The sequence below is a fragment of the Chiloscyllium plagiosum genome, unplaced genomic scaffold (genome assembly GCF_037043375.1).
Source record: "Chiloscyllium plagiosum isolate Xiang-an unplaced genomic scaffold, Cpla_swu_hap1 HiC_scaffold_10, whole genome shotgun sequence".
Lineage (NCBI taxonomy): Eukaryota > Metazoa > Chordata > Chondrichthyes > Orectolobiformes > Hemiscylliidae > Chiloscyllium > Chiloscyllium plagiosum.
Genome location: NW_028270148.1, coordinates 43,658,388 through 43,682,308, shown reverse-complemented (window position 1 = coordinate 43,682,308; position 23,921 = coordinate 43,658,388). Strand labels below are relative to the sequence as shown.

The 23,921-nt window shown below is 38.5% G+C and overlaps 1 protein-coding gene across 5 annotated transcripts in view; it reads right to left on the bottom strand.

The window, feature by feature from the left end:
- The window catches only part of LOC122552794 (synaptotagmin-14), a 229,584-nt gene that overhangs the window by 169,082 nt on the left and 36,581 nt on the right, over window positions 1–23,921 (bottom strand). For 3 of the 5 annotated variants that reach the window (XM_043695732.2, XM_043695733.2, XM_087991305.1), the window contains one exon: window positions 224–388. In XM_043695732.2, coding sequence (XP_043551667.1) covers window positions 224–388 — 165 coding nt within the window. Of the gene's footprint in view, window positions 1–223; window positions 389–23,921 lie in introns of those variants that run through there. The other 2 variants (XM_087991303.1, XM_087991304.1) reach the window with 1 other exon arrangement.

Below are 23,921 nucleotides of genomic sequence, written 5' to 3'. Positions count from 1 at the left end.
TTTTAAATGAACATCTGAATTCAAAAGAATGTCACAACTGAAATTTAAAGTCTGTCATTGTAGAAAAAAAAAGGAAATTTGTATTTCTAACAGCTTTGTATTGTAAAGAAATTTAGTTAAAGAAATCAGGTTCAGTTTGCTCATGTTAGTCATTTTCAAACACAATAAATATTTTCTACTTGCACAAAACTAAAATGGTTAAAATCTAAAATAAACCACTTACGGGTATTGTCTTGTAAATCTTTATTGGCCCTGTATTCTGTATCAAGGCACGGAAACTCTCCTATATTCTCAATGCACAGTCTTTTGTTGATATATAGGAAGAGAAGGATCATAAGAATGACAATCACCCCAACAGCAGAGAGGAACCCAACTGCTTCTGGAGATACTGGAAGAGAATGAAATAAAATAAAATTACTGCTCTGATACTATGGGCACTGCAACCAAATGCATGTATATACAAATATCAACTATGATCAAAAATATCAACCTTGACTCAGTAGTAACACACTCACCTTGAGTTAAAAAAATTGTGGATTCAAGCCCTATGCAAGAGAATTCACCACTATAATCCTCAGTACTGTGGGAGAGGGAGGGTGATCACTAGCCAAGCCTGACTGCCCTACAGGTTGAGAACCTTAGGTTCTATAGCAGGAAGATTGAGGACTAAGTAAGCCTGAAGATCAAGGACCTTGGAATCAAAGGAACATGGGTCCATTTGATTGGATGAAATACTCCTCCTGCTCCAAACTCCGCATTAATTTGCAAGTAACTCATCTCTTTTGTTGAAGACGATCTGACAAATTGGGTTCCCCGAATGCAACGAATAATGGTGCTAGGATCTCAAGCAGGAACAAGTCCCCTATTGTACATGCAAATATCCTAAACCTTGGTTCAGGTGTAAGTAAAAATCACTAATTTTCTTCTCTATTTAGGTACAGAGAAAAGAAAGTCAGAAGTGGTACAAAATGAGATTTTGATTAGTTACATAATTATGCATTAGTTTCGCCACTCCATAGATGTCAAAAGATAAAGTCACAACATTTCTATAAATTACAAACATTTCCAAGTCCTAATTCTACATGCATTTTTTATTTTGTGAGAAACCTAGGAATGCTAGATCACCACACATAATTTTGCTGGTGAGCCCAGTAGGGAGTTGGTGAGCCCAGTAGGGCTACGTGTCTTACATTTTGGAGTCTGATTTTACATTTATACAACACCTTAGTGCATCATTAAGAAATTCCCCACACAACAGTGCAGTGGTGAACTTCAAGTAAACAAATGGGGCAACCTTTTTATGCAACATGACTGTATAAACAACAACAAAATAAATGGCCAGCTTCATTTGAATGTTATTATTGTAGTTGACTGAGGGAGGAATACTTACTGTTAGTAGTCTCAGGAAACTGTTGTAATGAAAGCAGGGAACATTATGCATGTTTGTCTTAAACAATTCCTTGGGATCTTTCATGCCTACTTTGACCTCTTAAGGTACAACAGACAATCCAGAACTCAATTCTAAAGCACTGAAGTACCAGCATAGGTTATGCTGTGACCTGGGTTACCAAGCAGTAGCAAAGAAATGGTGTTATCCAGTCACCTTGCTACCAGCTGCTGTCCAGGTCTCATGCAACACAATGTCCTCTATGGGGATGTTGAAGTTTGAGAGCATGGCACGAATCAGCCAGGCTTTTCAAACAATCAGCTTGAAGAACCATCACTAAACTACTCAAAGTCTGAAACAAAAAGTTTAAATTAGAGTTGAATTATGTATAGAAATCGGAATGAATATTGTGGTGACAAATGAAATTAAAGAAGAAAGAGATAAGAGAAACAAAGGCACAGACCTTATGTTCAGCGATGGCATGTCAGCATACACTGCTGACTGCAGTTGCAACTACAATTTTAACTTTTCATGCTAGAATCTTAGGACCTTCCCAGGACTGCCAAATCGAGTCATCAGAGCAATGAGCCAGGAGGGAATTCCTGTGATGTCACATCTGTTTACACATTATGAACTAAGGCATGTTTCTTCAGATCTGCCTTAGTTTAACAACATTATTTTTAATGTACTTGACATATGATCTCCATATCTGTCAACCTTGTCATTGCTGACACTGTTCATTCTCCTGCACCCTGAATACTGCTCACTGCCTCCCCCTTCCTCACACACTTGATGCTTCTCATCCATGCGACCCCAACTCTCCCACCCTCCTGCCGCTGCTCACCTGCTCCCAACTTTGCACAATCCCTGACAATGCTAAATTTGCCTCCATTCTCCTAAGACTGCTCACTCTACCGTGACATTACTTATACAGCCAACTGTTCACTCCCCTTCCCATATCCTGACAATGTTCATCCCTCAGCATCCCTGACATGACTTGACCTATTCTTCCATCTGCACCTCCTACATTACTCACCCCTTCCCTCACCCCAGGAAATTCCACCCAGCTCACTCTCAATAAGCCCAGCAGAATCCATAATTTAAAGAGCAGGAATGATTTCCATTTCAGACTTCTTGAAAACCCAAATGTTAAGAAATTAATTACAATTAGATCCTCTGGAATTGATTACAACATTAAAGCTGGTTCAATGCTTCCTGATTCTATATTTATTTTTGCTGCTTGTTTTCAGCTAATTGTCATGTCCACTTGGGTTGCTTGCTGGAAATCAAGCCCACTATTTCCAAAGTCATCATATGGGTTAAAAATTTTAAAAAGTACACAGAATTTCTCAATTTACCTGTCTTTTGGTTGCAGGTTTCTGTACTTAACAAAAATTATTATATATCAAAACTCATTAGACTCTAGCGACAGGTAAACAATTATGAACACTTGCCATATAACTCCATTAATTTAAACTCTAATCCCTATATTAGCTACCTCTTATACATGCATGTCAACAGACAGGAAAGAAACCATGAGTATTAAGGATGGACACTAAGACTGGGATGGCAATTCATTGAATACAGTTCACAGGATTGCTGAAATGATTCTTATGTTTCTTGTGCTGGTCAGAATGCAGATTCTTGATCTTCCTTCTTCAGAGGCTTTCACTTATTTGTAGGAGGCACAGCTGATTGATTCACACTTACAAAATATCTTTAACTTCTAAAAGTCACAGCTTACAGCCACTATTGAAGGAAAAAATAAAATGATTTTCTTCAGGCTTATTTATGGCAGAAAACAAAGAGAGCTCCTGAGCTGGTGGAAGTCTGAAGGCTTCTCGCTCTCTTGCTCACAACCCCAAGCTGTTCAGCTGCCTGAGAACCAATCACATGACTGTTGGTAGGCAAAAGGCCCTTGTCATCGATAATTAGTCACTAATTCACAGACCAATCAGTTTCTTACAAACAATCGAAGCTCTATTTGTACACAACCTTTCAGCTCCAGTTCATCAAGTCTGATATCTCTAATCCCAAATCACCATCCTATAGAAGACTGCACATATACCTAAGTCACTAGCATTGACTGTTATTTTGAGGGGTCTGGAAGAATCTGGGGTGGCTAATTCTGGTTCATTTATTAGAATTGTCAAAGGCTGGTTGACATTCTGCTGACTATATACTTTTGTTGTTTCCTTATCAAATTTGTAAGTGCATGGGTATTGTGCTAAGGTTTCTGGTAAAACCCACGCATTCCTAAACCCTCATGATTTCCCATTTAGAAAAGTCTATTAGAGCCTTCACTTGACCTTTCCGACCATATGTCCTAGGTAGGTTACTGTTGCTTTTCCATATTGACTGTCACTTTAAGAGTCTGATCACATGACATAATGATGACTTCATCAGCCATTTTAGGCAGGAAGCAGCTTAGTCTAGCTTTGCTGCATGTGGAGTGAACCTCTCCAATAACAAAGCTCCGAAGGTTCAACACTTTGGCTTCCTGGTCCTGCTTAGAACTTAACACAAGAAGAAAACTAATAACAAGGACAAAGATTGCTTTGAGACCCAACAGGTCAGTCCACAGATTTGTCAAAAAAAAAGGAGTCATGATCCTCACTGCAGATCTTGGAAGTGCTTCAATAAAAATGAGAAAAGAAATCAAAAGACACTATTGTTGCACTGAAGCAGATGCACTTAGCAAGGAAAAAAATGCACACAAGGAAGAAGTGAACATTGCAGAAGTTTGCCATGTGCAAGTGTGAAGAAACTCTATGAGTAACAAGTACCGTATATGGAGGGGCATGTCTTGAGCTAGGGATGTAGATTTGGAAAGAGACAGGCAGCCTCAGGAATACCTTGTTTTAAACACAAAGAAGTGAGTACAACAAGTCAGACTACAGAAAGGAAATAGAGGGCTTGGTGACGTGATACAATGATAACAACCTCTCTCTCAATGTCAGCAAAACAAAAGAACTGATCATTGACTTCAGAAAGAAAGAAGGAGATCACGTCCCCATCTACATCAACGGAGCGAAGGTGGAGAAGGTTGAGAGTGTCAAGTACCTAGGAGTGACAATAACCACAAACCTGTCCTGGATTCCCACGTCAAGAAGGCACACACCTTTTCTTTCACAGGTGGCTCAGGAAATTTGGCATGTCCAGAAGGACCCTCACCAACTTTTACAGATGCACCATAGAAAGCATACTGTCCGGGTACATAATGGCCTGGTCAGGCAAATGCTCTGTCCAGAACTGTAAGAAACTACAGAAGGCTGTGTGCACAGTCCAGACCATCAAGGAACTCAACCTCTCATCCATTGACTCCATTTACATGTCTCACTGCCACAGAAAGGCTGCCAACATCATCAAAGACCCATCTCACCCCAGTAATGCTCTTCTACAACCTCTTCCATCAGTCAGAAGATACAGAAGCTTGAACACAAGCAGCAGCAGGTTCAAGAACAGCTTCTTCTCTGCCATTATTAGACTGATGAATGGTCTCTCTAACTTCAAATGATGTTGAACTTATTAATGTTGATCTTGCCTAGCACATGTCCTTGTGCAGTGTATGCCTTACTCTGTCCATGTTTTTTTCATTCTATGATCTGTATGTCCTTGCTCACTATGATCTGCTTGCAAACAAAGCTTTTCACCGCAGTTAGGTATATGTGACAATCAATCAATCAATCAAAACAATGCTTAAAATATCATGGTACTGTGTGCTGTATAGGCCCTTCCCATTTCAAAATAAAAGTGGTCACACAAATTTGGGCCTAATCAAAATAATAAGAAGATCTCCAGATGAAATTCTGCATTTAGTTTATAATTTTAATTCCATTATTATCCTGTTTACACCAAAAAAACAAACAGTAGACAGATGAAAACTAGCTCTATTTTGTATGCAATTGGAGCCATTTCTACAGAGGTCATTGTGGAAAGTTGTTTCATAAAACTATTTTCAATTAATAAATTTACATGCATGATACTTTATATTCAAAGCTGAGCTGAATTTTTAATAAGGTCTGGCAAATTTTCTATGAGATTGCTCATGGTAATCCAAGATCTACAGTACAATTTCTGATGGTTGCCATGGTTCCAATGCATTCCAAATATGGTGTCACTGTAATACAGCAAAATAATGAAGCAATATATCCCATATCTCAGTGAAGATACAACACTGCATGTTTTACAGATACTAAATTCACTATTGTTCGCCTGTCAATTTATAAAACTTGCTGAATATTTAATTAACACTTTTATATTCAAATGCTCTTATTGTTGGCAACTTATATTAAAACATCTATCTACATTCATTTACACTGCAGGTACTTTATTTATTAATGCTTTCCTGTTCCTTTCCAAAATTAATAGTACTGCTTACCCACTCACACCAAACCTGCCTAAAATTTTACAGGATTAGTAAAGGTGCAGGTGCTTTGCCTGCCCTTGGATTTATGTTTATTATTACTCTTCCTCTTCTGCTGGTATTTTATATACATTGTCGGGAAGACCCACACCACATGGAAAATCTGGATATGTTAGCTGCATGAGCTGCTGTCAGGCAAGGGGAAGACAGATTTCATTTGCAGATCCTTTGGCCCATCCAAGACACCCTCTTCAGGGTCATTCCTCTGTTTGTTAATCCATTCCCAAATCCCTTATTCTACTCACAAACACCCCTGACCTTGGGCTCCTTGGTGTGGTGCATCTCCCAGAAGATGCTATTATGACTACAGAGCTGCCATCTATCTTATTAGCCAGCAGTTCTTGAAGGGAGGAGTTCCTCTTGAGAAAAGTAATTAATGTTACTACGTAGAAGAACAAAGGTAGTGGGGATATGGGAATACCACTATGAAGTTTTCTTTCAAGTCACACCATCCTGACTTGGAAATATTTCAACCATTATTTAAATGTTGGATTTTATGGATGTTTTTCCATATTTTAGTCATTTAATTTTCTACCATCTACAGCTGAATTTGATAGGATCCCAAAAGTCTGATTGCTTGAGGAATTGCTTTCCTCTGACTATAACAAGCTACTTCCACAGTTTAATACATTCACAGTCCCATCTTATACCTTCACCAGGTTAGTATCTCACTTTTAGGTATGCATAATGTTGCTCCCAGCATACTCTCCTATACTCCTTGTTAACCTCGGCTCAAATCCCAGATTTGCTGGCAATAGCCAAGCGAGCAATATCCCAAGCCATATCGATTGTGGTAAAGTACAATTCTGCTGCTGATAATTACCAAAGTACCTTATGGATGCCCTGTTATGAGCTGTTGTAAGTATGCTGAATCTATCTCAGTCATCATGCCACACAACATGCTGGATGATGTCTTTAATGTGATGCGCTTGTCAATAAATGTACAAGTAAAGAGTATTTTGGTGATGACAAGATGAGGTTTGTTCTTCCTCATGTTAGTTATCTCGTTATCAGCTTTAGGCCAGACTGACAGCTCTGTCTTTGAAGGCTCAGCCATCTTGGTTAGTAGCAGTGTTACTGAGCCACTCTTGCTGACAGATGTTAACATCTCCCTAGATTATACATTGCCTACTGGCTACACTCAGTGCTTAGTCCAAGAGATATTCAACGTGGGGGGAGTAGCAAGTCATCAGTTGATGGAGGACAGTAGGAGGTAATCAACAGTAGATTCCTTGCTCATAAGTAACTTGATGCCAAGAGACTTCACAAGGTCCAGAGTCAATGTTGAAGTCTCCTAGAAGCCAATCCATTCTGACTGTATACATATGCCTCCACCTATTGTCAGTCTGTTCTGCTGGTGGGAAAAAACATACCCAGAGATGGTGATGAAGGACAATAACCATAACTCAATCAACTAATTCCCTCCATAATGTTTCTACAAACTGAAATGATGTTGGGTCACTTAAAGCCCTGTTTACACTGCTGCTGTAGTTTCTGTCATCTTGGTCAAGTACTTGAGTTGATCAGGCGGAAAACCCGTTTGGTTCAGGTGTGAGACTACTTGTAATATCCAATGTCCATTATCAATTAGGGTCCAAATTGCAATGGATAGTAAGTAACCTAACAACAAGTCCTTAAAGAGAGTCATTACTGGAGGTAAATCAATTGGATTAAGTGTCTGTAAGGGATTATTTAGGGATAAAAACCATAATATTATAAGTTCTAGATTAGCTATAGAATATGACAGGACACAGAGTAAGCTGAAGGAAAAATACTGAATTTTGAGGATGGCCAATTTAACATGGTTGACAAAAGATTTGACCTCGGTAAATGAAATTTTAAAAAACTGGCAGATTATATTGTAGCAGAACAATGGGAGGCCTATACCAGGAGATGGTTTGAGAACAGTTGAGGTACATTCTCATTTGGTGGGGGAGTGGAGAATAGAGCAACCAATCTAGGATGACATGACAGACAGTGTGTAAGATGAAACAGTGAAATTATGCAAAGGAACGATGTCAGATTGATAATATGAATGAGGAACAGACTGCATATAGAAAGTCCAGAAAAGAAGTGAAAAATGTAAAAGGAAACGCAAGCATATGGCAAGAAATTAGTAACCAACAGGAAAAGGAATCCAAACATCTTCTATAGACCAATAAAAAGCGAAAGAACAATAAGAGGTGGGGTAGTGAAAATTAGGGACTGTAAGTGGGGATCCATACTTGAAGGCAATTGACATGGCTGAGGTATTGGATGAGCACTTTATATTAGCAAAGAAGGTACTGTACTACCTTAACGGATTTAAATTTTTGAAACATTGCAGCCTCCTGTTGTGTCAAATATCTAACAACGCAGCAGAGTTGACTTTGAGTTTGGAGATCCAAGATACATTTAATGCCTTTTATTAATTTTCTCGCACAACATTCATGTTTCCTTAAGCAGAAGGTATGGCAGTGCAGCCTAATCATAGAGACTGCTTTTTTGATTAAAGTTTAACCTGCTACAATGGCAGCTGCTTCCCTCCTACTTAGGGCTCCTCCAACATAATCACTGCTACCACTGCAGTTCTCTCACATTGTGATGGAGGCTGACAGCTCTATCTATGGGTCATGCTGAATGGACTTCTCATTCTTGGAACAGAGAGTGCCAATTCAAAATTGAAGCCATTGAGGATTGTAACCCACCCATCCAAATTTAGCTTTACAATTCCATAATGTATGGAACATAAGGCTGGAGCAAACATGTGGCAAGATCACAATATATCTGATTTCCTGATCCCTTCCATTCAAACTGTGCCAACAGGAACAATATATCTGGTATGAAAATGCTCCTCCTTGTAAGAAATTGCTGGAATGTTTGCCTGAACAGCTGACATGCAAAGTGTAATCTGTAATCATAACATATGATCATGATCTCGCTATCGTTCTCATTCTTTCAAGCTAAGAATGCATATAATGACAGAGCAATACTCATCCACTGGTGAAATCCTTATTGATGCCTTTGTCAGCTTTAGACTGTTCCAATGCTCTCATGGCCAGTTTCTGATCTTTTAATCATCAAAATTTGAGATCATCCATAACTGTGCTGTCACACCATGTTCCATTCATTCAATACTCCTGAGTTTGCCAACCTACATTGGTTTCCCAGTACAAAATGTCCTTCATATTAAAATTTGCACCTTGGTTTTCAAATCCCTCCTTCCCCTTGCCTTTCCTCATCTCTGTAACCTCTTCTAGCCCTACAATCCTTTGCAACCCCTGTGTTCTGTTCCTCCAATTCTGTTCTGTTTTGCATCCCTGAGTTTCACGACTTCACCATTGTCGGCTGCACCTTCAGCTGAATAGGCCTCTCGTGCTGGAATTCTCGCTATAAATCTTTCTGCCTCTCCACCACTTTCTTCCTTTATGAGATTCCTTTAAATCTAACTACTTGACCAAACATTCAGTCATCTGTCCTCTTAGCTAATTAAATGGTTCAGTATCAGTTTTTTTGGGATACTACACATGTGAAGCATTGTTGGTTATTTTGTAAAATAGAAATGCAATATAAATGTAGTTGGTGCAGTTAAACATAGTAAAGTATTTATCAGAGCAATTAGTCAATAAAATTTGTGTGCCTCATAGCACTCCAGGATTCACAGGGCATAGTCCTTTCTTTAACTCTGAGATATAGTGTCAGGTTTATCATTCTGCATGCAATTTTATCAACCGCTGACATAAGTATGGTCTATCAATTTGCTTTGCAACTGTACTCAAACATTTCAGTTTTGTGTATGGAATTCAGGAAGGAAAGCAGCAAACAATTACCAAAGAACAGCTGGAGAATTTAGTATTGTATTCCATTTTTTAATCTTTGTTGCCCAGTTAATTATTCATGCTACCCCTACAATGCAATCATTATATTGTAGTTAACACATTACTTCATCTTTGGCAAGCAGATTTTCAAGATAGTGGTTATTTCCAAAGATAATTGGTGTTTCCATTTGGAGAGTCAGAGCTGAAGCGCAAAGAGAAAAGTTTTAAAATATCTACTAGAGCTGTAAAAACATATACTGAAAAAACTAAAATTTAAAATTTTTGTATGAAAAGATTATGCACAATTAGTGTACACAAAACAACAATATGAACACAAACAAGCAACATGTTTTTATCATCAGAGGAGTAACTTAATTCTCAGATCTACAATTTGTTCCTTCCCTGCATTTCCTATTAAAATACAACGTGCTACTCTATATTAAAAGCATTTTAAGTCATATTTATATAACAAAAGGTTGGATTATGTTTTAAAATATTTTATAAACACAGCTAGTCCGCATATTCAGTTTTCTGTTCTAACGTATTAATATGTAATGCCTTAAGACTGTATTGCTGAGTAGTTTGAAATTATGCTTAATTTTCAAACAACTTGAAGACCAAAACAATTACCTCTTAAAAACAATTTTAATAACATAATGTTTTTATAATGAGATGTGAATTCAACTATTATTACAGCTATATAATGTAAAGGAAAGTTCAGAATTCTTGACAGTAAGCTCAAATGGCAAGAAAGTAATTTATTGCCAACTGCCATGTTAAAATTTTTGGTCTATGACACTTAACCTACTTATATTTTTTGTCCTCTTTTTAAATTTTACTCAAACTTGCTGGTTTGCAGTTTATATTCATGAATTGATTTTTGGAAGACAGCAATGTGTAAAATATTTTGGTTTGAAATTCAGCAATTTTCTTTTGCAGTCAGACACAAGAAAATGATGCCTTTGTTGAAAATCTTATGAAACATATAATAAATACATTTACATTTATTATAGAAATGACAAACTAGATTCAAGTCTATTGGAAGCAGAGGTCACCTGTTAATGAACCATACAGTTTTCTACTGTAATGGATGACACCATTTGGTTAACCACCTATATGTCAAGGAATATAAATTATTTATATGATTGCTGAAACATTATCCTATTCACACACAAATCAGCAAGGATGCTGAAGTAATGAAAATAAAATGCTCTAGAAAGCATTCGAGGTACTTGCTTTATAATTAGCTAAAGAAATAGGCGTACAGTAAAGTACCTCCATTTTTTATAAACACATGACTCCATACACATTTATCATTTTATTATAGAACAAATTATAGGAATAGTGTGGGAAATTGCTTCTCCAAAACTTGGAAAATATAGGTTGTGAAAAATCAAAAGATAAATGATGTAGAAAAACATGTATGTACACGACAAGCATTAATAAGCATGAGGTGGAGTAGGTCACATGGTCCCCAAGGCCTCAATTTTTTAAATAAAACCAGGGTTGAACTTTTATAACAATTCCACCTTTTTGTCCAATCTAAATATCCTCCAATTCCCTAAGACAAAAAATCCATCAATCTTGGTTTTGAATGTATCATTTACTGAGACACAGGCAAGGAAGACAGCTGAGAAAGCCTGGCTAAGATCAACACAATGGATCAATGTTATTTTTACACTAAGCACGATTTTTCTTCAACCCTGTTGGCTCAGTTTGAACGGTCACCCTGAATTTGAAATACATAAGATATACAGTACAAAAACAGTCTACTCACTACACCCAGTCTATACCAACATTTATCCTTCACTTTTGTCCTCCCATTTCTTTCTTCGTGAATTCCCTCAGCATAACCTCTCTCAACCTCACTTACACAGCCACCCTAAAATGAATAAATACAACCCATTTCAACCACTTTTTGTGGTAGCAAATTCCAGATATTTACCACTATATGGCACCATGACGGCTCAGTGGTTAGCATTGCTGCCTCACAGCACCAGGGTCTCAGGTTCGATTCCAGCCTTGGGTGATTGTGTAGAGTTTAGACATTCTCCCCGTGTCTGCATGGGTTTCCTCCTGGTGCTCCAGTTTCCTCCCACAGTCCAAAGATATGCAGGTCAGGTGAATTGGCCATGGTAAAAAGGTGTATTAGTCAGAGGGAAATGGGTCTGGGTGGGTTACTCTTCGGAGGGTCGGTGTGGACTGGTTGGGCAGAGGGCCTGTTTCTGCATTGTAGGGAATCTAATCTAATTTAAACCTTCAGGGATCTATGGACAAGCAACCCAAATCCTTCTGATCCTGTGAGCCTCCTAGTATCTTGACATTTACTGAGGATTCCTTTCTCTTCTTCAAAAGTGCATCACCTCACTCTTATCAGGATTAAATTCCATCTGCCACTGATCTCCCTATCTGACTAATGCATCCTACCTGCAACCTAAGACCTTCTTGCTCACTATTACCTATCAGACCAATTGTCACGTCATCTGCAAAATTACTTATCACTTTCCCCACATTCTCATCTATACTATTTATATAAATCATGAACAATAAGGTACCCAGCACTAAAGCCTGTGGTATACCAATGGACACAACAGCAGTCACACAAACAGCCTTCTACCACTACCCTCTGTCTCTTTACTGCGATGTCAATTTTGAATTCATCTTGCCAATTTACCCCCGGATCCTATGTGCTTTTACCTTCTTTATCAGTCTCCCAGTGGGGCCTTGTCAATGTGGTAATTGCTCCCCGTGATGCTGCTGGGAAGGGGAGGTGTCAAACAGGTTGGCATTACACCTCTCTAAAAGTTGGAAGTCCTGAGGAACAAAAAACGTAATCAGGGCTTTCATCACCAGCACAGGCAGAATTGCCTCTGACTCTCTGGCTGGAAGATGGAGCCACAGCTACTCTATGAAACTAAAAACAGTAATTCCACCAGTGTCTCTCCTCTCTCGAGAAAGAAATCAGTTGCAAACTAACCAATGAGAAGGAACCTCACCCTGCAGTCATAGCACATTACTGGTGAGCTGAAGTGCTGAAACGTTGAACTTCCAACCATCACTGGAGAACCAGTCCTATTCTGTGGTGCTGCCAGCTATTCTGAATAAGGTTAAAGGTGTTGCAGAGCAGGTGGGTGAAAAGGAAGAGAGGTTATTAATTTTGGGAAGATTCCCCCCAGTGCACAAAGGAAATGCACTGAAGATAGCATTCACTTTCCTTTCTGTCATTTTATAAACTTCTGTAAAAGGTACAGCCACCCATCCTACTCGGCTGCCCACTACAAATGTATTGAGCTTTAAACAAGCTTGATGGACCCTTAATTACTTATTTACATATGGTGGTTGGCTGCCAATTTCAGAGTCTGCCCAACCTTCATATAATGGGAATTAGTTTGTGGAGGAGACATGATGGTTGTGGGCTAACCACCCAACCTATATAACCATGTGTTAAAAAAAACATGCTTGATCGGGAAATGTAATGACCAGTCTACAGAGTTAATGTTTCAAGCCAAATATGACTCTTCCTCAAAAGAAGGGAATTTTCAAGTTGGCAGGCTGTAACCATTGGAGTGCCTCAAGGATTAGTGCTGGGGTCTTAGATATTTACAATATATAATAATGACAATGGCAAAGTGACAGAAAGATAGATTATTGCTAATCTTGTCCATTCTTTATCCATGCTATTATCCCCAACTCCATGAGTCCCCATCTTGTGTATTAATTTTGCTGAATTCATTTTCAAAATCCAAGATCATTATGCACTGGCTTTACTTATATATAAATACTTACTTTCCTAATCTCAAATAACTCTAATACATTTGTTAAATACAATTTCTTTTTTGTAAAACCATATTAATTCTGTCTGAGGATACTACGGTTTTCTAAATACATTTTTAAGACATCCTGAACAATAGATTTCAGCAATTTCCCCAATAGTCTGGCTAATTGCCAGACTATTGGATTGAAATGCAATCACGTACAGATATTTGTTCTAGTCTGCCATATAAATGTAACCTCTACCATGAGGCACACACCTTGTAGGTAGATATAAGTTTCATTTCAATAAAGCCCATGTGTTGGACATGCTGTTGTGTTGTGCATATGAAACACTGCTTGTGGTTTCCTGATTTCTCTTTCCCTCCTTTCTTGAATAGCAGTGCTATACTAGGTAACTTCCTATCAAGTGGAACCATTCTGGAAATTAGGGCAAGTTTGCAAAAAAACATAACCAATGTATCCACTAGTTCTATTGCTATCTCTTTCAGAGCCAGTGATGTAGAGCCTTTTGTCTTGGAGATTTGCAGCTTATGATCCCTTAAATTTCTCTAATACCATTTCTCTGTTCAGACTAATTATGTTCCTGGGTTTTATTAGTCCTTCGGTTATCCTTTATTTCTGGTGCCTTCTACTGTGATGATGAGAGGCATAAAATATTTGTTTAACATCTCTTCTATGTCTGTGTCTTTGATCATTTCTCCTCTTTTGCATCTATGGGTCCATAATTATTTTAACTACTCTCCTCCCCTTTATAGACACATGTAAAAACTCTTAGAATTTTTTTTATATTTCTGGTTAATTTAGATTTTTCCCCATTTTAGCAATTTTTGGTCACCCTTCGCTGATTTCTAAATCATTTCCAAGTTCAAGCTAACTACTATTCCTTATAATTTTATCAATCTCCTCTTTTAATCCACTGAGGCCAAGGTACATACCATAATATGCTTTCATTACTAATTCTGCAGCTGTCCTGTTTCATAATAGAATGCTCCCAAATACCTTGGTTATTCTAATGCCGGAGTCCCTATGTAATTTTTGGCCAAGGCACAAATATGAGAGAGTAGATTTTACATTTCTTTAACATGAGCATTCACTTGGGACATTTCAAATTCATAAGAGAAGAAAGAGAAATGTTTCACAATATTAGGAAGAGTATCTTGTTTAGCTACAAAGGTACGATGTAATAAAATAGTCAACTGCACTCCAGTTTTAGAAACTTAAGGCAAAAGTTTATTGGGTTCTATGCAATGTGTGGTATGGCAGAATTGCATGACAATTGCAGGGAAGCCCATGTTGATGTTGGGAGAACTTGGGCCATCTTTTGTACTTTTCACAAGCAGCAAGTTGCAAACTGATAGTCATTATTGGTTGTTAAATGCCTTGATAACAGCCCAATTCACCTCACATAATATTGAGACTTTTACCTTATCAAACAAGCAGATTCTGCTCGCAGCTTTCTCCAAACAACTTCCATTGTTGGAAACTTGGAAGCATCTTAGTGCACCCTCCATGGACACTGGCATCTAAAGTGCCAACCTCTGACAACTCTCCTGACCCATCCCCAATCCACTTATAGGATGTCTCTGTAACTCAATGCTTCACCCCTGGCTGCATTATAATGTTGTGGCAAGGACAATGTGCAGTCAGGGAGATGTGGCCTCCACTGTTGGTCCTGAAGGAGGAAATCCTGCACCAGCACTACCCCATCCAGCAGTATCCAAAGGGGTGCCAATTTCTCTTCACCTACCATGTCTGTGGCAAATATCAACAACCTTGCCAGGCAGTTATGGAAAGTTATGTTTGTCTGGATCCACAATGAGCTTCCAAAGATGACACAAAGGCAAGAGATATTGGTGAATTCCAGAACATCCACCGAGTAGGGAACTATTCAAGAAACAGCAGGGAGTAAGATGAGACAAAGTTAATTGCGAGAGATGCCAAAGCTGCGTGATAGGTAATTGATGAGATGAGATTGGTGAGATACAATGAGAAAAGTTATCTGGCCTCTCAGTGACAAACTTTCCAAAAAATACGACACATCTCAGACTTTGCCAAAAAGAATAAGATTCACCCCATAAAAAATAGGAGGAGAAGGCTATTCAATCGATCGAGCCTGCTCCATCATTCAATATTAACACGACTGATCCTCCATCACACAATCTTTCCTATATTTATTCTGTGATTTGGCCTCCACAGCCTTATGTGATTGAGAATTCCACAGGTACACTACCTTCTGAATGAAGAAACTCTTCCTCAACTCAGTTATAAATGACCTACCCCGTATCCTGAGACCATGACCCCTGGTTCTAGATGCCCTGGCTGTGGGAAATTTCTTCTCTGCATCCAGTCTGTCCAACCCTGACAGAGGTTTATACATTTCAATGAGGTTCCCCTTCATTCATCTAAAGTCCAGTGATTGCAGACCTAGCCTCTCTTCATATGACAAAACCAACATCCCAGTAATCAGTCTGGTGAACTTCCATTGCACTCCTACCTCAAGCATAATATGTTTGGTACAGAGACAAAATCTCTGCACAGTATTCCAGGTGTAGTTTCAATAAAGCTGAAAATGTGTTGTTGGAAAAGCGCAACAGGTCAGGCAGCATCCAAGGAACAGGAGAATTGATGTTTCGGGCATAAGCCCTTCTTCAGGAAGAAGGGCTTATGCCCGAAACGTCGATTCTCCTGTTCCTTGGATGCTGCCTGACCTGCTGCGCTTTTCCAGCAACACATTTTCAGCTCTGATCTCCAGCATCTGCAGCCCTCACTTTATTTCAAAGTAGTTTCACTAAAGCCCTGTACAATTGCAATAAAACTCACATCCTCTTGCAACGAAGTCAATGTATTATTTGCCTGTCCAGCTGCTTGCTGCACTTGCATGCTTGCTTTCAATGACTGTTATACAATAATAATCTGCCAGTTTGTTTTTACTGTCAAAGTGAATAACTTCACACTTATCCAAAGTTTTACTGTATCTACCAAATATTTGCAGACTCACTCAAATTACTGAAATCACGTTGAAGTCTTCTTACATTGTCCTCACCACCTACAATTGCACCTAGTCATATGCTGTCAGCAAACTTGGAAATAATACATTTGATTCCCTCATCCAAATTGTTGATATATATTGTGAATAACTGGGGTCAAAGCACTCATCTTTGTGCTATCCACTAGTCACTGGCTTCCATTCCAAAAAGGTTCATTTTTCCAACTCTGTTTCCTATCTACTAATCAATTCTCAATTCGTGACAGTAAACTGCCATCAATGTGATGGCAATATTATCACTAATATCAATATTATTGTGTTACTTCTATTTTCTCTTTCCTCAAATTTTCTGTATTACCATCAGTTAGATATGCACATGGAAGGACACCATTCTTATTTCTATCTTTGTTGTATTATTTTAATTTGTCTGCTCTTTAACACTCCTCACTAAATATTTCCTTTAATGTTTCCTGGTGGAGAAAAATAGTGACATCAATCTAAGTCTCAGCTTGCTATACATTAAGTAGATATTTCTTTTGTCATTATTGTTTATGATTGCTATGGAGCACACAGAACTCAGGAACGACCTCTGTTAAACTGTTCAATTTCAGAAATTCCGTTCATTTATTTCCCACCTTATGGCAAATCCAGTTTCAATGTAGCTAACTAATTTGAAATTAGTCCCTTGAGCCTTAATAGTTTTCCATGAGCAGAATTGAAAGCCTTTCAAAATCCAATCATGAACACAACTACCTGCTCAAAATATTCCAGCATATTTTTGAAATGCAAACAATTGTATTTATTCATGTGTCTTTTACACTGCCACTACCTGTGCATCCCTCATACGAATAATTTGTCAAGAATGCATCTAATTTGTAAGCAATAATATGCACTCCTTCTGCATTTGACATTTGTGGATTTCTTCTTGTTAATAAATAATATGATTTTCCCATCACCAGCTTAATAACCATCTGGCTTTATATGTACCTTAAAAGAGAAACTGCAAATGCTGGAAATAGAAGTATAACACAGAAAATGATGGAAATTCATAGTTATTCAGGGAGAAAAGTCAATACTTAGGTTACTTGTTAACATTTTGGTTATTTTTCATCATTAGTATCCAAAACTTAATCTTTATTCTTTATGCAGATCAACATTTTACACACTCTGGTATGTTGTTTTTATTTCTGATCGGATTTTACAATTGTCAGATTTTGTTTTATTAAATTCGCTAACATGCCTTTCCAGAAACCAAGAAGAACAACTTCTTAACGTTGGTTAATTGTGCCTTCATTCTATTCCATATCTTATTTCTTTCAGAAGAGAAATTATCACTCAGTTGGTAGAACTATTAATGTCACACCTGATAATAATAAACTATTATTTTTGCCTTCAAAGCTGTATAAAACACATGTACATTATTTTCTTGTATACAGCCTAGACAATTCTCCCACTGCTATTTCAAATACTGTTAGGATTCTAGTAGTTCTTCCATAAAAATACTAGAATAACTTTAAATGGAAGCACTTATTGACAGACGAGCTACAAATGCATTAGAGTAATTTACTCATGTTGCTTGATCCTTTAAAAACTTAGCACATTCACATACACAATTCTGTTTCCAAGCCAACCAGTTTACCAAAACCTTCGTGTTAAATGGTAAGAAAGCATGAATTTTTCAGAATAGCTGAAGGGCACTATACCCAATCTACGTCTTTTCATTATTATCAGCAATGTGTGCGTTCAGCAGAAAATGCCTCTTTAATTAATTTATTTGCAGCTGCAATTACTTTCTTGGCAATTTCGATAAATCAACCATCCTTTTTTTTCCCATTGACAATTAGCATATCTAGTTATCCGGCTGTGAGTCCTTGTTTCTCTATTTTCAAAATAACCATTCTGCTCACTTAAAAATTAGGATGCTACATATATGTCAACAATGATAGATATTTGGAATCTCTGAGAGTCTAAACAAGTTTAGGTAGTCAGGAAATTATAGAATATTTTAGGGTCCCAAAGGATCAAGATTGCAATTAGGATTATGGGACATTCTCTGCTTCCATGATTATTGTCCAATATTGAACCCTGAATGAGTTTTAACTTTCTTGAGTTCTGCAGTGGGAAGATCAAGAACATTATCTTTGGCTTAAGCAGAATAGGCCACTCTCCTCCCATGGATTCCACATCCTGTATTCCTGTGAATTACATCGTTCAGAATATTGGCTTCCTTTTCAATCCTGCCTCTCCAATGGGGTGTTTCTCCATCTCCTTGGCCAACCTTATGCTTACTTCTAATGATTCATGATCCATAGCAACTTCTGCATTTCATCTCTGTGACCTAAAGCTTGCTCCACTATTCAGTAAGATCACCGCAGATTGAATCTTGGTCTCAACTCACTTTCCCGCCTTTTCCCTACAACTCTTAACTCCCTTATCAATCAATAATCTTTCTATATCAGCTTTGAAATATTTTCAATGACTCAGCTCTCTAGAGAAAATGCCAAACATTCATGACCCTGAGAGAAGAAAGTCTTCCTCATCTCCATCTTAAATGGGAGCTCCTTTCATTAAAACTACGGCTCAGCATCTGTTCTGTTAAATTCCCTTAGAATCTATATATTTCAATAAGATCAGCCCTCCTTCTTCTAAAATGTATTGAGTGTAGACCAACTTGCTCCATATTTCCTTATAAGGCAACTTCTTCACCACATGACCCTGAGAGAAGAAAGTCTTCCTCATCTCCATCTTAAATGGGAGTTCCTTTCATTAAAACTATGGCCCAGTTCTAGGGGTAATATCCTTTCAGCATCTGTTCTGTTAAATTCCCTTAGAATCTATATATTTCAATAAGATCAGCCCTTCTTCTTCTAAAATGTATTGAGTGTAGACCAACTTGCTCAGCATTTCCTTATAAGGCAACTTCTTCACCACAGATATCAAACTTGTCAACACAGATATCAAACTTGTCAACATTGACTATATTGCCTCTGATGCAAGTATATCCACCCTATAAGGAGGCTGGAATTGTATACAGTACTCTTGGGGAAGAATTCCTTGGAAGACTGTTTTTTTTACCCTACCAACCAAAAAATTGATGGGGGATATTTCCCTGCCAAGACCAACAGCCACAATGCCAAATAATGCTCTATAGAATGTTAATTTATTGTGGAAATTGCAATCCGATTGGCAGGCAGATTTGTAATACAATGGAGTAATGGCTCCTACTAGAACAACAAAATAATCCCATCTTCTGGAGCCCATAGGACCAGGTAAAGTCCCAGCTCTTATGGTGGGATGGAAGGCAAGTCTTAAGAGTGGTAAGGAAAGGGATCAGGATTAAGGCCAGATAGGAAGGAATTATTGGGGGTCAGATCTTGGCGGGAGCACCCAATCTGGAAAAATGAGCAACTGTGAATGTTGTGAGGAGACTTAAGGTTATAAGATAACGCAAGAGTTCAGAGGAGACTTCAAAGTAATAAATGGGTCCTAGACGGCAAAGGATAGTTTGGAGGAGACTTCAGGGCTATAATCCAGAGAGAGAGACAGCAAATGGGAGTTTGCAGAATACTTTGGGACTATAAACCAGAATAATAAACTGATGTAAGACAGGGAGCAAGAGTTCAAAAGAGTCTTTGGGTACATAAATTAGCAAGAAATCAAGTGAGAATTCAAAGGAGACTTTGGTGCTTGCTATTACACAATTTGTGGGTTTAGAACTTAATTAGAAAATCAAAATTGTGGTGTAACATCACAAGGAAGTTAGCTGATTGTCTGGTAACTAATGCAGCTCAGGGATTGAGTCTAAACAAGTAGCAGATTAAAAATATTCAGTCATGATAATAAGTAATAAGTGAGGAACTGGTGAGTCTCATCTTTTCTCTTCCAGTAAGATTTACTCCTACAGGTATGGTGTGTTATCTATTAGGAGGGTTTATCACTTTAAGTAAGGCTTATCAATTGTCATGATTTATTAATAGTGGCAGGGTTTATTTGTATAGGTTTCTTAAAGCTTCTTTAAGTGTTTGCTGATACATTCTTTGATTTAAAAAATCAATTTAAAAAAATAAAGCTTTGCTTGACACTTTTTCATGTGTATCAGCCTATGCTTTCATTTAAATCCTTTCATTTTTGTATGCCTGCTCAGTTTTAATTCTTCTTTTAATAAATTTTGTTTGACATGGCTATGCACGTGCTCTTGGGGTGTCAGCAGATGCAGACCCATTAGTATTGGTTTACATTAACTGCTAGATTAACTAAGAACTAGAAAAATGGGAAGACTGTTCCAACCTCTAAAAATGCACATCCTGTGTTATGTGGGAACTCCAGGATGCTTTTCACACTGTGCTGGAGGTTTGCAGCAGCCTGAGATCCCAATTTCAGAACTTGAGCAGCAATTGGCATTATTTTGGAACATCCATGAGGTTGAGAATTCCGTGGTTAGTACCTTTATAAATATAGTCACACTGCATCTTAACAGTATGTAGGCAGAGAGGGAATAGAGACAAGATGGGTGGCCACCAGATGGTCAAAAAAGCAGGTGATACAGGAGACAACTAACTTCATCCACCTCTCCAATCAGTAATCAGATGTGAATACTGATGAGAGTGATCGGTTATCTGGGAAGTGCAGTCAGAGTCAAGTCCATGGCACCAATGTGGTTCAGCTCTGAAAGGGTGGGGCAGGGGGGGGTTTCAGGTGTATTTAATAGAAAGACAAGTAGAGTAGTCGTGATAGATTATTTGATAGTTAAATGAATAGACAGCCATTTCTGCAGCTGCAGATGTTAGTCCAGGGTGTTGTGTGGCTTTCCTGGTTCCAGGGTCAATGATAACATTGAGTGGCTGCAGAGGACTCTGGTATGGGTGAGGTGGGGAGGGGAGTATGATCAGTATGGGCAGAAAAATGAGGTCAGAGAATGTGAGGATTACAGATGCTGGAGAGTCAGATTCAAAATGTTTGGCGCTGGAAAAGCACAGCAGGTCAGGCAGCCTCCGAGGAGCAGGAGAGTCGACGTTTTGGTTATAAGCCCTTCATCAGGAATAGAGGAACTGAAGTGGTCCTACAGTTAGAACTTTGGGAGTTAGGTAAAAAGTGACTACTTCTAAGATTCTGTTAACTAATCTCCAGATTATTCCCAGAACCACATGCAAGTGAGTACATTATAGAAATAAGAGGATAAAGCAGATAAATATATGGGTAGAAAGATGGCGCACAAGGCTGGGATTTAGATTCTGGCAATACTGGGTTTGGCGCTAGGGGAGAGCGGACTATACAGGTTGGATAGGGTTACACCTAAATAGAGGCTGGACTGAGTGCCTAGGGGGCATTTTGCTATGGCATTGAGGGAGGTTTAAATCAACTGTGAAGGAAGTAGGAATCAGGAGACAATACCTGGGAAGAAAACCAGTAGAGATAAGATAGCGTAAGTATAAGGAGCAGAAAGTGAAGGTAAGAGTAGAAGCGAAAATAGCAAAATCTATGTCCTGGTTATTTTGCATGTATGTGAATGTACAGGGTTACGTGGCTATAACAGAGACCTGGCTAAAAGTTAGGAATATTTAACACCCAGTGCTGTCTAAGTACAAGCTGTTCAGGAAAGATAGAAAAGAAAGAAAGACAGACAGAAGCAGTGGCCATATTAATTGAGAGCATTACAGTGTTGAAGGATGTGAAATGCTCCACAGGAATCAAGGATAGAATTTATTTGGTTTGCACCAAAAAACAAAAAGAAGGTGCAATTACATTGGTCCGGTGGAGCCTACAGGTCATTAATAGAGGAAGGAAAGGATGTCGAGGTACAACTTTGCAAGATAATTACTGAGAAGTGCAAACATGATACAATAGTTATAATGAGGAACTTTAATTCTCCAAATATAGACTGAGATAGTAGTAGTCTAAATGCAGAGGATGGCAAGGATTCTTGGTGTGCATTCAGGAAAACTTTCTACAGCATTATGTTTTCAGTTCAATGAGAAAGGAGGCACTGCTGGATCTGATTCTTGATGGGCCATGTGAATTAAGTGTCCGTAGGAAAACATTATGGGACAGTGATCATTGTATCATAATGTTTATGCTGGCTATGGAAAAAGACAAAGAACAATTCAGAGTGAAAATAGTTAACTGGACAAAAGCCATCTTCATGGATATAGAACAGATCTACGCTGACTAAATTGGGGTTAAAGGTTGGCAGAAAAAAAGGTCCTCAGCAATGGAATATCTTAGAAGAGGAGACAGTTCAGGCACAAGGTAATGTATATTCCTTTGAAAGCAAAATGTAGAGCAAACAAAGTCAGAGATCCCTGGATAGCAAAAAAGTAAAAGAAGAGAAAATGGGTTATGATAGATATAAGAGATCAGATATATTCTTTTTTGGAACTATAAACTGAAGTAGAAATTGGACTGCTATAACAGGAGAATTTTGCAACTTAAAAATCAAGTGCTGCACATTAACAAACTGTCCAATAAAGTAATTGCTTGGAGCAACTCAATGTTGGCAATAAGCAACAATGAAGAGCAACTGATCCAATAGCTAATAAACCTGACTGAACCTGAGGTACGCGGGGAGACAAAGAGAGCACAAAGACAATAATGCCTACCACAATAGCTATCAAGGCATCTGGTTGATAACTTGTGTGCCCTAATGGTGGAACAGCACACATCAGTCCTGTATGTGTGCACTGCCTGTCAATGGTGGTTAAATTGACAATGGTACTGAACCTGTTTGCTTCTTTGGTGAATTTCAAACTGCAGCAGTAGGCATGAATGCCTTTTGTCTTCTGCCTATTAATATGATGGGCAGCTGCTTGTGATAAGGCATCATATTAATAGGCAGAAGACAAATGTCCTGTGTGAACATTTCTAGACTAATGTTGCCATGGAGTCAGATAAGATTATAGAATTTGATTCCATCACTGGTTTCAAACATATGCTGTGGGTTATCAATGATGCCCATTTGGCCCTCAACACCAAATGAACAGCCAATGGCATTCATAGATAGGAAGGGATTCCACTCCCTCAATGACAAGATGGTGTATGATCACCACAAGTGTTATCACCAGACATGTACTTGGTTTCCTGACAGCTGCCATAATTTCTTTATCCAGGCACAATTGGAGGGGCCACTGCTGCTCATCCCACGAGAGAGACTATGATGATGGCTGCTACGGGATAAGGGCTAACCATTGAAGAAATAGCTGTTAACACCTAACTACATGTTAGAGGGTGGCACGGTGGCTCAGTGGTTAGCAATGCTGCCTCACAGCACCAAGGACCTGGGTTTGATTCCACCCTCAGGTGACTGTCTGTGTGGAGTTTGCACATTCTCTCCTGTATCTGCATGGGTTTTCTCCAAGTGCTCCAGTTTCCTCCCACAATCCAAAGATGTACAGGTTAGATAAATTGGCATGCTAATTTGCCCATAGTGCTCAGGGATGTGTTAGTTAGGGGTAAAATGTAGGGTAGGGAAATGGTAGGGTGAGTTACTTTTCGGAGGGTCAGTGTGGACTTGATGAGCCAAAGGGGCTGTTTCCACACTGTAGGGATTCTATGGAT